The following is a 14,084-nucleotide window of genomic DNA, read 5'->3' on the forward strand; positions in this document are numbered from 1 at the left end:
GCAGGATTGACAGCCTCTGGCAAAGAACCACTTTGTTTTTTGCACGGAATAGGCAGCACAACAGAAGCAGTGGCAATGCGGGCTTCCTCACTTTGGATGTGCCTGAGCACCTCTGAAGTCAATGGGATCAGTAGCAGGGCCTGTGCTTCAAACCTGACGTTGAAGGAATGGTTCCAAGGGTGAGGGTACTTTTTCCTCTCTGTACCTTCAGTGCTCAGCCTTTCTGTTGAGATTGCCACTAAGGATTCCACTTAGAGCTGTGCTTCGTGATGGGACACAGAGTTTTAAACAGTTTTAAACAGTGTTTACATTTTTCTAGAATGTTATTAACATGCGCAGATTCCTTAAACAAGCTTTTCCTATTTAAAATAGGAACAACTTCTGCTTTTAGCTATACCCATCTAACCCCGTAAAATTCAAGAGGTCTGCACAGGTGCCAGTTTGGCTTCATTGGTCTAACAGTGTATCTTATTAGAGTAGTATGTTTATATTAAACATATGGAATACACACACATGCGCGTATAGTTGTAGATACACGCACAAGAGGCTTAATTCCTCTTTCAGAGATGTATTGGTATCTACTATTTCTTAATGTTTATAAAATATACTTTTCTTTAATACACTTTAAACTTTGCAGTCTGTTCCCTATTCAAGTGTTACTAACCTGGCTTGCAGTGTGTGGTTTTTGGCATCATCTCTGTCCTTCAGGATAGCACTCAAATTGCATTCCTGGGGATAGTACATGATAAGCCCTTCTCTCCACTTTAACTGCCAGGAATTGGTAGTTCTGAAACTGTCATGTTACAGCAAATCTATGTGTATCTCATGAACAAAATCTCTAACTTTTGATGCTAACAGAGTTAATTAAAAGATGCAAGTGCTTTTGATTTCCTTTTTGCTTTAGGTCAGAATGAATCTGGCGTTGCTGTCCACAATGGAAGAATATATTTAGTTGGCGGCTATTCTATTTGGACAAATGAGCCTTTGGCATGTATCCAGGTGAGAGATTTAGGTTCTTTTGAAGTCTCTTCAAATGTTTCTGCAAGGGTCCTTTTTGCATAGCTGTTATCAAAAAGCAAAATTTATTTGAAGTGGCGAGAGAAAGAGATTAGGGATGATTCTTATGCAGTCACTGAATCTCTAAAACATACCTGGGAAATGTTGTGGATATTAACAGATTTCCAGGTTAGCAATTAGATTTAATACTTCTGCATAACATTTTCTGGGACTATAGATTGGGCAATTCCTCTCTTGACAAGATTTGGGTAAAAAAAAAAGCACTTGCATATTACCAGGTGCCATGACACTTAAAGTGTCTAAATGGAGGGGGAATGTCCTATTAATTTTTCAGCCCTCTCATTTTCTATAAAGAGGCCAGAAATAACCAGTAATTGATCTAGGTCAAAATTTGGGCTGGAACACTGCAACCTGCCTTAGTTGTGCATGTGTTCATTACTTTCGAGCATGTTTTAAAATTCCGCTGAGAGCTTTGCCTTTGGTACTAGGTTCTCCAGTAAAGTCTTCTGCTGCTCTAGAGTCCATCATAACAGCAACTGCCCTCTTGATCCTTGGCCTTTCATAGATCCCCAAAGCTGTAAATAACCTGTGAAAGTGGGATTATAGAATCACAGAAATATAGGGCTGGAAGGAACCTCAGGACGTCATCTAGGCAGGACCAAGTATACCTAGACCATCCCAGACAGGTGTTTGTATAAACTGTTCTTAAAAACCTCCAGTGATGGAGATCCCATCTCTTTTGGAAGCCTATTCCAGTACTTAACTATCCTTATAGTTAGAAAGCTTTCCTAATATCTAACCGAAATTGCCCTTGCTCCAGATTAAGCCTATTACTTCTTGTCCCACCTTCAGTGGACATGGGGACACTGATCACCATCCTCTTTATAACAGCCCGTAATGCATTTGAAACTTATTATCAGGACCCTCTGTCTTCTTTCCTCAAAACTAAACATGCCCAGTTATTCTAAACCTTTTGTCATTTGTTGCTCTCCTCTTGACTCTCCAAATTGTCCACATCTTTTCTAAAATGTGGCACCCAGAACTGGACACAGTACTCCAGCTGAGGCCTCACCAGTGCTGAGCAGACCAGGATGGTTACTTTCCATGTCTTACACAATATGCCTCGTGTCATACTACTCTCCTGTTAATACATCCCGGAATGACTGCATCACATTGTTGGCTCATCCAATAACTCCCAGATCCTTTTTTAGAAATATTACTGCTTAGCCAGTTATTCCCCCTTTGTATTTCATTTGATTTTTCCTTCTTAAGTGTAGTACTTTGAACTCCCCTTTATTGAATTTCATCTTGTTGATTTCGGACCAATTATCCAATTTATAAAGATCACTTTGAATTCTAATACTGTCTGCCAACCCTCCCAGCTTGGTGTTATCCACAAATTTTATAAGTGTACTCTCCATTCAAGTAATTTATGAAAATATTAAATAGTACCACACCCAGGACAGGCCTCTGTGGGACTCCGCTAAATACATCCTCACAGTTTGACAGTGAAGCATTGTTAATTACTCTTTTAGTACGTTCTTTCTACCAGTTTTGCACCCACCTTATAGTAATTTCATCTAGACCACAATTCTCTACTTATGAGAATGTCAGGTGGAACTGTGTCAAAATCAAAATACATGATGTCTACAACATCCTGGCCCCTGGGCCAATAACCCTGTCAAAGAAGGAAAGTAGATTGGACCGGCAAAATTTGTTCTTCACAAATCCATGTTGGCCATTACTTATCACCTTATTATCCTCTAGATGCTTACAAATTAATAGTTTATTCCAGTATCTTTCTGGGTAGTGAAGTTAGGCCAACTGGTCTGTAATTCTTTGAGTCCTCTTTGTTCCTTTTTTTTAAAGTTTGGTGCTATGTTTGCCCTTCTCCAGTCCTCTGGGACCTCACTTGTCCTCTACACGTTCTTAAAGATAATCGCTAACCATTCGTTCGGCTAGTTCCTTATGTACCTAAGGGTGATTTTTGTCAAGATCTGTTGAAGTGAATACATCAAACTTACCAAAATATTCTTCAACCTGTTCTTTCCCTATTTTGGCTTGTATTCCTTTCACCTTGTTGATTTTAATTGTGTTGAGTATTCAGTCACCATTATCTTTTAAGAAAGACTGAAACTAAACAGATATTAAACACCTCCACCTTCTTGAGGTCATCTGTTAATAGTTCTCCTATGCTAAGTAGTGGAACTACATTTCCTTCAACCTTTCTCTTGCTCTTATGTATTTATAGAACCTCTTCTTATTGCCTTTGATGTCCTGTGCTAGGTGTAACATATTTTGTTTCTTAGCCTTTCTGATTTTGTCCCTACATGCTTGTGCTATTGTTTTGGACTGATCCTTAGCAATTTGTCACTGTTTCCACTTTTTGTAGGATTCCTTTTTAATCTGCAGATCATTAAAGAGCTCTTGAGGGAGCCGTATCAGCATCTTACTATTCTCCCTATCTTTCCTTCTCCTCAGAATAGTTTGCTGCTGCACCTTTAATATTGTCTCTGAGAAACTGCCAGTTCTCCTAAACAACTTGTTCCCTTACATTTTCTTCACATATATTTCCCTATGTTTTAAGTTTGGTGGAGTCCAATATCTTTATTCTGCTGCTCCCACTCCTTCCTTTCCCTATAATCATTAAATCTGTAATTGCACGATTACTTCCATCCAAATTGCCTTCCACCTTCAGATTTGCCTCAATTCCTCCCTGTTACAGAGTAACAGCCGGGTTAGTCTGTATTCGCAAAAAGAAAAGGAGTACTTGTGGCACCTTAGAGACTAACCAATTTATTTGAGCATGAGCTTTCGTGAGCTACATGCATCCGATGAAGTGAGCTGTAGCTCACGAAAGCTCATGCTCAAATAAATTGGTTAGTCTCTAAGGTGCCACAAGTACTCCTTTCCTCCCTGTTACTCACCTTGTTATTTTCTCCATCTTCAGAAACAATACTGTCCCTAATACATTTGAAGAACTTATTGGACATTTTGTTTTGCCATACTACTTTTCCAATAGATGGCTGGATAGTTAAAATCCCACATTACTACTAAGTCTTGTTTTGGATATTTATGTTATTTTTACTAGAAATTCCTTATCTACCTCTTCCTGACAGTAGACTCCTACATGATGTTGCCCCTGGTTTCCCACATATACTTTTATCTTCACCCAGAGACATTCAGCTGGTCTGCCAGTCACCTCCTTCTGGATCTCAGAACAAGTGTATATATTCTTAATGTATAATGCAACACCTCCTCCCTTTTTCCCCTGCCTGTCCTTTGTGAACAAGCTGTAACCCTCAGTATTCTAGTCACGTGATTTATCCCACCAAGTTTCAGTGATGCCATTAAGATGTAATTTCTTATGTACTAATACTGCCAGGTCTTCCCCATATTCCTTGTATTTGTGTATAGACATCTAAAATGTTGAGCAGTTCCCCCACTGTTTTCTCCCTTGTTGCTTCTATGACCCTAATGTAATTTTCTATTCCCCGACATCTAGTAAGGTCATTTTCACACACTGTCTCTCTCTCTCTTTCTCACTTAGAGCCCTGTGTGGATACAAATTTATATCTGCGGATATAAATTGGCCTCCACGGAACCGCAGGGCTCTCCCGGGAACCACAGCAGCGAAAGGAGCAGAACGTGGGGCCGCCGCTCCTAGGAGCCAGCGCCTCACGCCGGCAGCTCCTCTGGCACAGCTGTACTGCCCCCAGTCCTGCCCACTGGGGTAGGCACCAGGCTCATCAGCAGCTGTCCCTGGTCACGCTCTTGTGTTCAAGCAGTGTGCACAGTTGCGTGGAAGGGATGGGGGCAGAGCTGGGGGCAGGGCTGGGCTGCGGGCAGTATAGCTGTGCTGGAAGAGCTGCCAGCACTGGCTCCTGGGAGTGGCAGCCCCAAGTTCCACTGCTTTCTCAGCTGTGGTTCCCAGGAGAGCCTGTGGTTCCACGGATACTGATTTATAGCTGCAGATATCCACATACATGGATATAAATTTGTATCCGCACAGGGCTCTGTATATACTTACCTCTGGGCTTTAGGTGACTTATTTTCATTTTTCTGAGTGATGCAGTGCCCCAGTTGTAGAAACATCAGTGATGACAAGTTGAGTGGGGTAACATAATTTACTTGGTCAATTGTAAATGGAAAATTAATTCACAATGGCTTGGATAGGAACACTGTACAGTGCACAAAATGTAACAAACAGCACAATATCAAATTGGGAAACGTACTAACAAACACACTTGTTTATAATCTGTGGGACCTTTTGAGTACTATTTCATCTCTGTTTAAATACTACTTGATGGGAAGTGAAAATGCATTTTGGGTCCTGCTTTTGCGTGGACGTTTCCCCACATCACAGAACCATCTCAGAACTGGCAGTCTGCCCAAGAGAGACTCGGGCCTAGAAGAAAAAAATATAACAAATGAGAAAGTGCTTTGGCAGAGCTGTAAGTGTTGACTACATATGCTCTCAGTTGCTGGCACGCTGCCTAGCTTTAACCAGCACTATAAGCCCTTCTATTTTCAAATTCAGCATGCTGTTCCCTCTTTCTGAAGAAAAGCACTTTTCTCTGGATGCCTTCATTTACTCTGTCATTCAGCTGGCCCTGAGTTCCCTTGCTCGTCTAAATACCAGTTTGATAAATGATTCATATTTCGTAGTAATGGTTTAGTGTTTCAGTGCAGAGTTCTACATGTGCAACCATGCAAGTGTAGAGCTAGTAAGTGGGATCAAATTTTACCATTTGCTATTAAGTGACGGCTAGGATAAGATTTGGGTGATATGGACATTAATACAGCACTTGATCCCTAAATAAAAGCCATTGGGCTGAAACTGCATTTCCTTGGGATTAATAAGTGTATACAATATGTGCCAGCAAATTTGTTGCCTATTTCTTCTGTGATCCTTGAAATATTATTTTCAGCATTTTGGTCCTGCAGGTGCTGGATATTAGCAAGGAAGGGAAAGAAGAAGTATTCTACGGGCCTACACTTCCTTTTGCTTCTAATGGAATAGCAGCATGCTTCCTTCCAGCTCCCTATTTCACATGCCCGAACCTCCAGACTTTACAAGTGCCTCACCACAGGATTGGCACTATGTGAGAAAAAGAATGCACCATCCATAAAAGCAAATGGGGGGGAAAGCGCTGCATACAGCAATTTCACATTTGGATCAATTAAGCATGAAATGCTGCTTTATCTTCTACACATTTGTCTTAAAGTCAAATAACAATAGGCAAAAAAATGAACATTTTTTTCACTAAAGGCTCACACCTCAGTCTGCAATTTCTCTCTGGCCCAAATTAGGAACATACACTTCATACCAACCCATTTGCCATTTTCTCTGGGTGACAACTTATTACCTGCCTCTATTTAAATTCTTTATGCATCTTTGAAAGGCATTCTGAGTGCACCCAGCATCCTGCCGGCCCTGTTGTTCCTTGGGGTCTGCACATTAAATGGATGGCAGTGGCCCTGTTCAAAGACAATATAATACAATGTTTATAAGCTTAACAAGGACAATATTCTATTATGCTAAATTATTCAACTTCCTAGGTACCTGTGGCAAAAAGGATAAATGCATTGACCTTCAGTTCCCAACTTCTTCACCACTGAAGTTTCTCATTTAAGAAAACTTTATTGGAAATTTAGATAGCGTGAAGCATAATAAAGTAAAAAAAACACCAAACCTCTTTCCTCTTTAAATTTATTATGGGCATCTACCAAGAAACTGATTTTTTGCATCTCATCCGAATACAGAATACACTGAGGTTTCAGTGGCTATTACTGTACAACAGTGTACTGAACCTACTTGTCGAAGAAATTGATATACAAAATTATCTTTATTTACCAAGGTCTACTTTTAAATGTTATCTTCTATCAGATGATCAATCCTTCCTGATACCGGCAATCTTTTAATGATTGGAAATAACCTCTTTACTATATAATTAAAATGCACCATTTACTTCATATTTTTAGTAGCCAGTTTGTAAAGGGTTACCATATTTAGAATTCTCAATGAACAGTCTCATTTTGTCCAACATATGGTACCACAAATCACTGGCTTCCAGAGGCTAAATCGGTGTATAATAAAGTTTATATAAATTGAAAGAATAAATAAAATATTGTGTCTCCCTGCAATACTCCAGGTGTCTGTACAATTTATAATAATAAAACCAAACCATTATATTCTGGTTTTCTCTGGCTATTGTGACCCCCTGCCCTTTTTTTTTTTTTGATGTTTTTGCCATTTATTTGCATATATGTGACAACATGGGTGTTCAGAAATATTAACCAAGAAGAATACTATTAAACCTCTCGGTTGATGACCTACGGCCGCAATGTATTTCTCTGATCTATGTACTTATAGGTCCCACACCACCATAATATTTGAACAGATCTCAGAACATAGAATTCCCGTTGCTATTCATGGTAATTTCAAGTCCAGAATAGAATCAAGGAATACCCAGTGCATTTTTGGAGAGGAGCATTTTGCTCTTAGTCCAATGAGAGCTGTTACTGGGTCAAATAAATTTGATCGTACAGATGGTAACTCTTTTCAGGGCTACTGTTAGTGATAAAAGGAAGTTCTACTTATCCCATCTGATTCTTCTTCTTGGAGTTGTCCTTAGGAAACTTCACCTTTTCAATGTGTCAGCATAGATTTTGTATCAAAAATTGTTTTATCAATTGTCCTAGACAACTTAAAGGTAGACAGGGTCGAAGAGATCTAACTGCATATTTGTCACTGGGAATGATTATCTGAGCACTGACAATACTTTCTTTCCATGAAGACTCAGCTGTGAAGTTTAGATCAAGATATTTTTCCCCCCTAACTGCATGGCTCATGGGTCTCGAAGGTGTCTGAATTTTTTATTTTGCTTTTCTCTGGTCTCCTGCAGACCAGCATCCAGAGGCATTTCTTAGTTTCTCCATACAGAACAGGAATTCTTGAAAGTAATCTCCCTACATAGTGTATGGGGTCTATGCCTTGCTTTGTAGTTGGAATTTCCAGGACTGAGTTGTTTGTATTTTCCAGCAGCATCGTTTTATTCTCTTGGGAGCGTGGTCTAAGTGATGGGAGCAGGGGTCTGAGAGGCCCCCAGCTTCTGATACTGGTTCTGCATATGAATGAGTCATCAACTTCTAGTCTGATTTCCCCCATCTAGAAAAGGTGTATATAATACTACCCATTTCACTGGTGTTGGGAGAACTTACTGAAGTTTGTAAAGCACTGAGACAGACAAAAGTTCCCAGGATATTTTCTGCATTTACACATCTTGTTTTGGTATTTTAATTTCTGTAAACCCCAGTCCACTCACCAGTCCCCCATATGGTCAGCTAGCCACAGCTGTGAAGTTATAGTTAAAAGGTTTCTTTCAGAAGAACAGAAGATTACCATTTTTTTAACTGCCCGTTTACCCATGGCAGCAGGCTGCGTAGAAAGTTTCTAGAACTTGGAGTGGCATTAGTTTCCTTATGCAAAGCTGCATGTGCCATACAGTTCAAGGACCGACAGACAGGAGAGTATATGGCAAGAAAAAGTTATCATATTTGCTCTGGTCTTTCAACACTTTTACTGCTCTGGTTGTAATCATCAATTGTCTATCCTGGTGAATAGCAGTTTTAAACAGCTGTGCAACTGCATTACATTAGTCTTAGAGTTCCAGAGCCAGAGAACATAGCCCATGCTTCAATTAGTGTCAGGATTCTGCTCCAGCAATCACAGACATCTTTCATGTTGACCACTTACCTTTATAGAATCATAGAATATCAGGGTTGGAAGGGACCTCAGGAGGTCATCTAGTCCAACCCCCTGCTCAAAGCAGGACCAATCCCCAAACTAAACCATCCCAGCCAGGGCTTTGTCAAGCCTGACCTTAAAAACCTCTAAGGAAGGAGATTCCACCACCTCCCTAGGTAACACATTCCAGTGCTTCACCACCCTCCTAGTGAAAAAGTTTTTCTTAATATCCAAACTAAACCTCCCCCATTGCAACTTGAGACCATTACTCCTCGTTCTGTCATCTGCTACCACTGAGAACAGTCTAGATCCATCCTCTTTGAAACCCCCTTTCAGGTAGTTGAAAGCAGCTATCAAATCCCCCCTCATTCTTCTCTTCTGCAGACTAAATAATCCCAGTTCCCTCAGCCTCTCCTCATAAATCATGTCCTCTAGCCCCCTATACCTTCTGCATACTGTGCTATTTGCAGCTTCAGTTATAGAACATGCAGATTTACACCTGACTCCAAAAGGGAGGAGGAATTCTACTTTTCAGTGCCTAAAGTTAGGGAGTGCCATTTATCTTTTGCCAAGTGAGAAATTATGCAAAGAGGTGCTCCCTGGTGCCAGCGTGGTATACTGTCCTCTAGGCAGGAATGGGGGTGAGCAGGTGATGGTTTCGAGAAGGCAGCTTTGACTAGCAACTGGAGTTCTGTAGGAGTCCTGCTGGCGGAGGCTATGCAGTGGATGCAATTGAATCAGCACATCCCCAACTAGCGCTACCCATTTCTGAGGCTGGATGGGCTGCAGGCTCCTTGGTGTGGGTGCCTTCCATAGGCCCAGTCTCTACAGAGACTTCAGTGGTGTGAAATTTACCAAATCTTCTGCCAACGCAAATCTTGGAGTGAGTCAAACCCAGCATCCGTTCCTGCCAAGTCACCAGTTTTGACCCTGCGGTCCAATAGAAGATATGTCCAACTGCTATTTTTTGACAGAGCCTTAAGTTGTCACTTTATTTTTGGACCAGAAAAGGAAAAGAATGTTTTCCACATGGCCAGTCTACTCTATGAGTGAAAGAAGAAGAGAAGAAAACAGTGGGAAAGCTGATGGTAACATAATTCGCTTGGGCTTCCAACTGGAGAAAAGAGTGTGGAGTAATGGACAAGATCTCAAGCAATAACTCACTCATGCCTCTTCACCAGCTTAATAAGGGGAAATAGCGGTAAGACTGAATAATTCAGTAGTGGGGCTATACATTGTTGGGATACAGGCCATGTGGGTACTGCTCATTTTCTTATTTTTATTGACTAAATCTGCTAGCATCTGGAAATAGATCTTTGAGTCACAAGATCTTGAGCTGTAATGAATCATCCAATACTTATATCCTGTGGTCTATATTTTAGGTCACACCCATAAAGAGTAATATTTACTTTTTATATAGTGCATTTTGTCCCAAAGGATATGGAGGTGTCTTATCAGTTGTACATTTAGGCACCACATCACCAGTGACTGAAATTCAGCCATCTCGTGTGGCTTATCTGATGATTCCTGAGCATAGTGCTAAGACACTGGTTTGACACAGATGAAAGAACACTGATAACATCAACTTCACTTTCTACAGCATCTTCATTTTCCCTTGAGCATTTCACATCCAAGCACTGACCAAAGAAATATTGAGATGTTGTGGCCCAGTTGTCAGTATCAAGAAAATTTTGTAGAATATGTTTTTTAAAATCCCAGTATATCTATTGTATGCTGTATATTCATGATTTATTCACTTTCAGGTAGAGTACCTGGACCTGAGATAGAATTACAAAAGTTTGTACTGTTTTGCCTTGAGGTTTGCCTAGGGTTCTTTTTTTTCCCCTACCCATATAGAAATTTAGTACATCAGTTGCAGGATCAGGAAGAAAGAGATAATTGAACATGCACACAAGCAGAAACAACTTAGGCAGAATGTGGAACAAGTGTGAAAAAAGGCAGCATCTGTTTACTGAAAATTAAAATGTAGAATAAATGAAGAGGGCAAGTTTACAATACTTTCTCTGCAGTCAAGAGTTTGCAGGGAAGGAAGACTTGGCAGGCAGTTTAAGAATGTAGATTATGTAAAGGGATATCATCATTTTGTTTCTGGGAAAATTACTTAGAATTTTTTCAAAATAATTTTTGAAAGAAAAGGAGAGAATATCAGCATTCAAGGGTATTTTCAGTAGAGGTTAATTGTTATAATGCAACGCTACAGCAGCTTTTCTATAATGCTCAAAAAAATTATATATAAGAAATCAAGATACCTTCTGCAGGAGCACTGCTTGTCTAAGGGTATGTCTCCACTACGAAATTAGGTCGAATTTATAGAAGTCTACTTTTTAGAAAGCGATTTTATACAGTCGATTGTGTGTGTCCCCACTAAGCACATTAAGTCGGCGGAGTGCCGAGGCTAGTGTCGACTTTCGGAGCATTGCACTGTGGGTAGCTATCCCACAGTTCCTGTAGTCTCCGCCACCCATTGGAATTCTGAGTTGTGCTCCCAATGCCTGATGGGGCAAAACCATTGTCGTGGTGGTTTTGGGTACATATCAGTGGCCCCTCCCTCCCTGGAAGCAACGATAGCAATCGTTTCGTGCCTTTTTTCCGTGCAGGCGCCATACTGCTTTCAACAGACGGTGCAGTAGGACTGCAAACCATCGTCATTGAACAACTGCTTCTGCTGCCACTCTGCTCTCCTGGTGCCATGAATCCACTTCACAGGTCCTCTCGTCATTCTTTATAAATATCTATTCTCCACCGCTTCTGCTGCAATTCTGCTCTCCTGCTCGTCTCGCCATACCACGGCAAGCGTGCAGCCCGCTCAGCTCAGTTTACTGACACCGCCGCTGTTGTGTCCTGGTGCTGCTGGCAGCAGATGGTGCAGTAGGTCTGCAAAACTCTGCTGTCCTGCTCTCCTGGTGGTCTAGCAGGTCCTCTATATGACAGTCGTCATCCGCTGCAACTCCGCTCTCCTGGTGCCATGAATCCACCTTGCAGGTCCTCTCGTCGTTCTTTATAAATATCTATTCTCCACTGCTTCCGCTGCAACTCTGCTCTCCTGCTCTTGTCTCACCATACCACGGCAAGCATGCAGCCTGCTCAGCTGACGGTGCAGTAGGTCTGCAAAACTGGTCATCCAAACACCGCTTCCCCTGCAACTCTGCTCTCCTACAGACACCATATTACGGCAAGCATGGAGCCCGCTCAGATCACCGCAGCAGTTATGAGCACTGTAAACACCTTACACATTATCATGCAGTATATGCAGAACCAGAACCCACAAAAGCAGGCGAGGAGGCGATGGCAGTGCGGTGACAAGAGTGATGAGGACATGGACATAGACTTCTCTCAAAGCACGGGCCCTGGCAATTTGGACATCATGGTGATAATGGGGCAGGTTCATGCCGTGGAATGCCAATTCTGGGCCTGGAAAACAAGTACAGACTGGTGGGACCGCATAGTCTTGCAGGTCTGGGACGATTCCCAGTGGCTGCAAAACTTTCGCATGCGTAAGGGCACTTCCATGGAACTTTGTGACTTGCTTTCCCCTGCCCTGAAGCGCAAGAATACCAAGATGAGAGCAGCTCTCACAGTTCACAAGCGAGTGTCAATAGCCCTCTGGAAGCTTGCAATGCCAGACAGCTATTGGTCAGTTGGGAATCAATTTGGAGTGGGCAAATCTACTGTGGGGGCTGCTGTGATGCAAGTAGCCAATGCAGTCAAAGATCTGCTGATGTTTTCGGGTTAACGTTAAGCACAAACCCAACTAAACCACCACCCTCCCGCCACACACACCCAATTCTCTGGGATGATCGCTTCCCCCCACCACGTGGCTAACAGCGGGGATAATTTCTTTTCAGCCACAGGCAAACAGCCCAGCAGGTACGGCCACCTCTGAATATCCCCTTAATAAATTCCCCTATTTCAACCAGGTGACCATGAACGATATCACTCTCCTGAGGCTAACACAGAGGGATGAAGAACAGATGTTGCTTGAATGCCAGCAAACACCGGGACCATACACTGCAATGCTTTCTTATGCAATGATTCCAGACTACGTGCTACTGGCCTGGTGTGGTAAAGTGTCCTGCCATGGAGGACGCAATAAGGCTGCCCTCCCCAGAAACCTTTTGCAAAGGCTTTGGGAGTACCTCCAGGAGAGCTTCATTGAGATGTCCCTGGAGGATTTCTGCTCCATCCCCAGACACGTTAACAGACTTTTCCAGTAGATGTACTGGCCGCGAATGCATCCCAAGTATTCAGGGCAAATTAATCATTAAACACGCTTGCTTTTCAACCGTGTATTATATTTACAAAGGTACACTCACAAGAGGTGCCTTCTCCGCCTTCAAGGTCCGGGAGCATGGGTTGGGAGGGTACTGTCTCCAGGGTGATAAACAGTTCCTGGCTGTCGGGGAAAATGGTTTCGCTGCTTCCCTATCTTCAACCTCCTCCTCCCCAAAATCCTCATCCCTGTTGTGTGAGACTCCCTTGCAGGAGTCAACATACAGGGGTGTGGTAGTTGTAGGGGCACCCCCTAGAATTGCATACAGCTCATCATAGAAGCGGCATGTCTGGGGGTCTGACCCCTAGCAGGCGTTTGCCTCTTTGGTTTTTTGGTAGGCTTGCCTGAGCTCCTTAAGTTTCATGTGGCACTGCTGTGGGTACCTGTTATAGGCTCTGTTCTTCATGCCCTTGGAGATTTTTTTCAAATATTTTGGCATTTTGTCTTTTGGAACAGAGTTCTGATAGCACAGATTCGTCTCCCCATATATCGATCAGATACAGTACCTCCCATCTGGTCCATGCTGGAGCTCTTTTGCGATTCTGGGACTCCATGGTCACCCCTGCTGATGAGATCTGCATGGTCAACTCTGCCGATCAGCTTGCTGCGCTGGCCAAACAGGAAATGAAATTCAAAAGTTAATGGGGCTTTTCCTGTCTACCTGGCCAGTGCATCCAAGTTGAGAGCGCTGTCCAGAGCGGTCACAATGGAGCACTCTGGGATTGCTTCCGGAGGCCAATACCGTTGAATAGCATCCAAACTACCCCAAATTCGACCCGGCGATGTCAATTTCAGCGTTAATCCCCTCCTCAGGGAGTACAGAAATTGATTTTCAGAGCCCATTAAGTCAACAAAAATGGCTTCGTCATGTGGACGGGTGCAGGGTTAAATTGATCTAACGCTGCTAAATTCGACCTAAATTCATAGTGTAGACCTGGGCTAAGGCATAATTTAGCAACATCACACTGCCTATACGAAATGGAAGTTGCATCATCTCCATTTTTCTCTCCTATAATTCCTTAGTGA

General features: G+C 42.3%; 1 protein-coding gene across 15 annotated transcripts in view; it reads left to right on the top strand.

Moving 5' to 3' along the window:
* KLHL32 (kelch like family member 32) overlaps positions 1-14,084 on the top strand; it is a 219,236-nt gene that overhangs the window by 193,547 nt on the left and 11,605 nt on the right. For 5 of the 15 annotated variants that reach the window (XM_073336803.2, XM_073336802.2, XM_073336813.1 and 2 more), the window contains 2 exons: positions 905-999; positions 5,965-7,221. In XM_073336803.2, coding sequence (XP_073192904.1) covers positions 905-999; positions 5,965-6,126 — 257 coding nt within the window. In that variant the 3' untranslated portion in view covers positions 6,127-7,221. Of the gene's footprint in view, positions 1-904; positions 1,000-5,964; positions 7,223-9,773; positions 10,115-14,084 lie in introns of those variants that run through there. The other 10 variants (XR_012158001.1, XR_012158002.1, XR_012158003.1 and 7 more) reach the window with 4 other exon arrangements.

The sequence above is a fragment of the Lepidochelys kempii genome, chromosome 3 (genome assembly GCF_965140285.1).
Source record: "Lepidochelys kempii isolate rLepKem1 chromosome 3, rLepKem1.hap1, whole genome shotgun sequence".
Classification (NCBI taxonomy): domain Eukaryota; kingdom Metazoa; phylum Chordata; order Testudines; family Cheloniidae; genus Lepidochelys; species Lepidochelys kempii.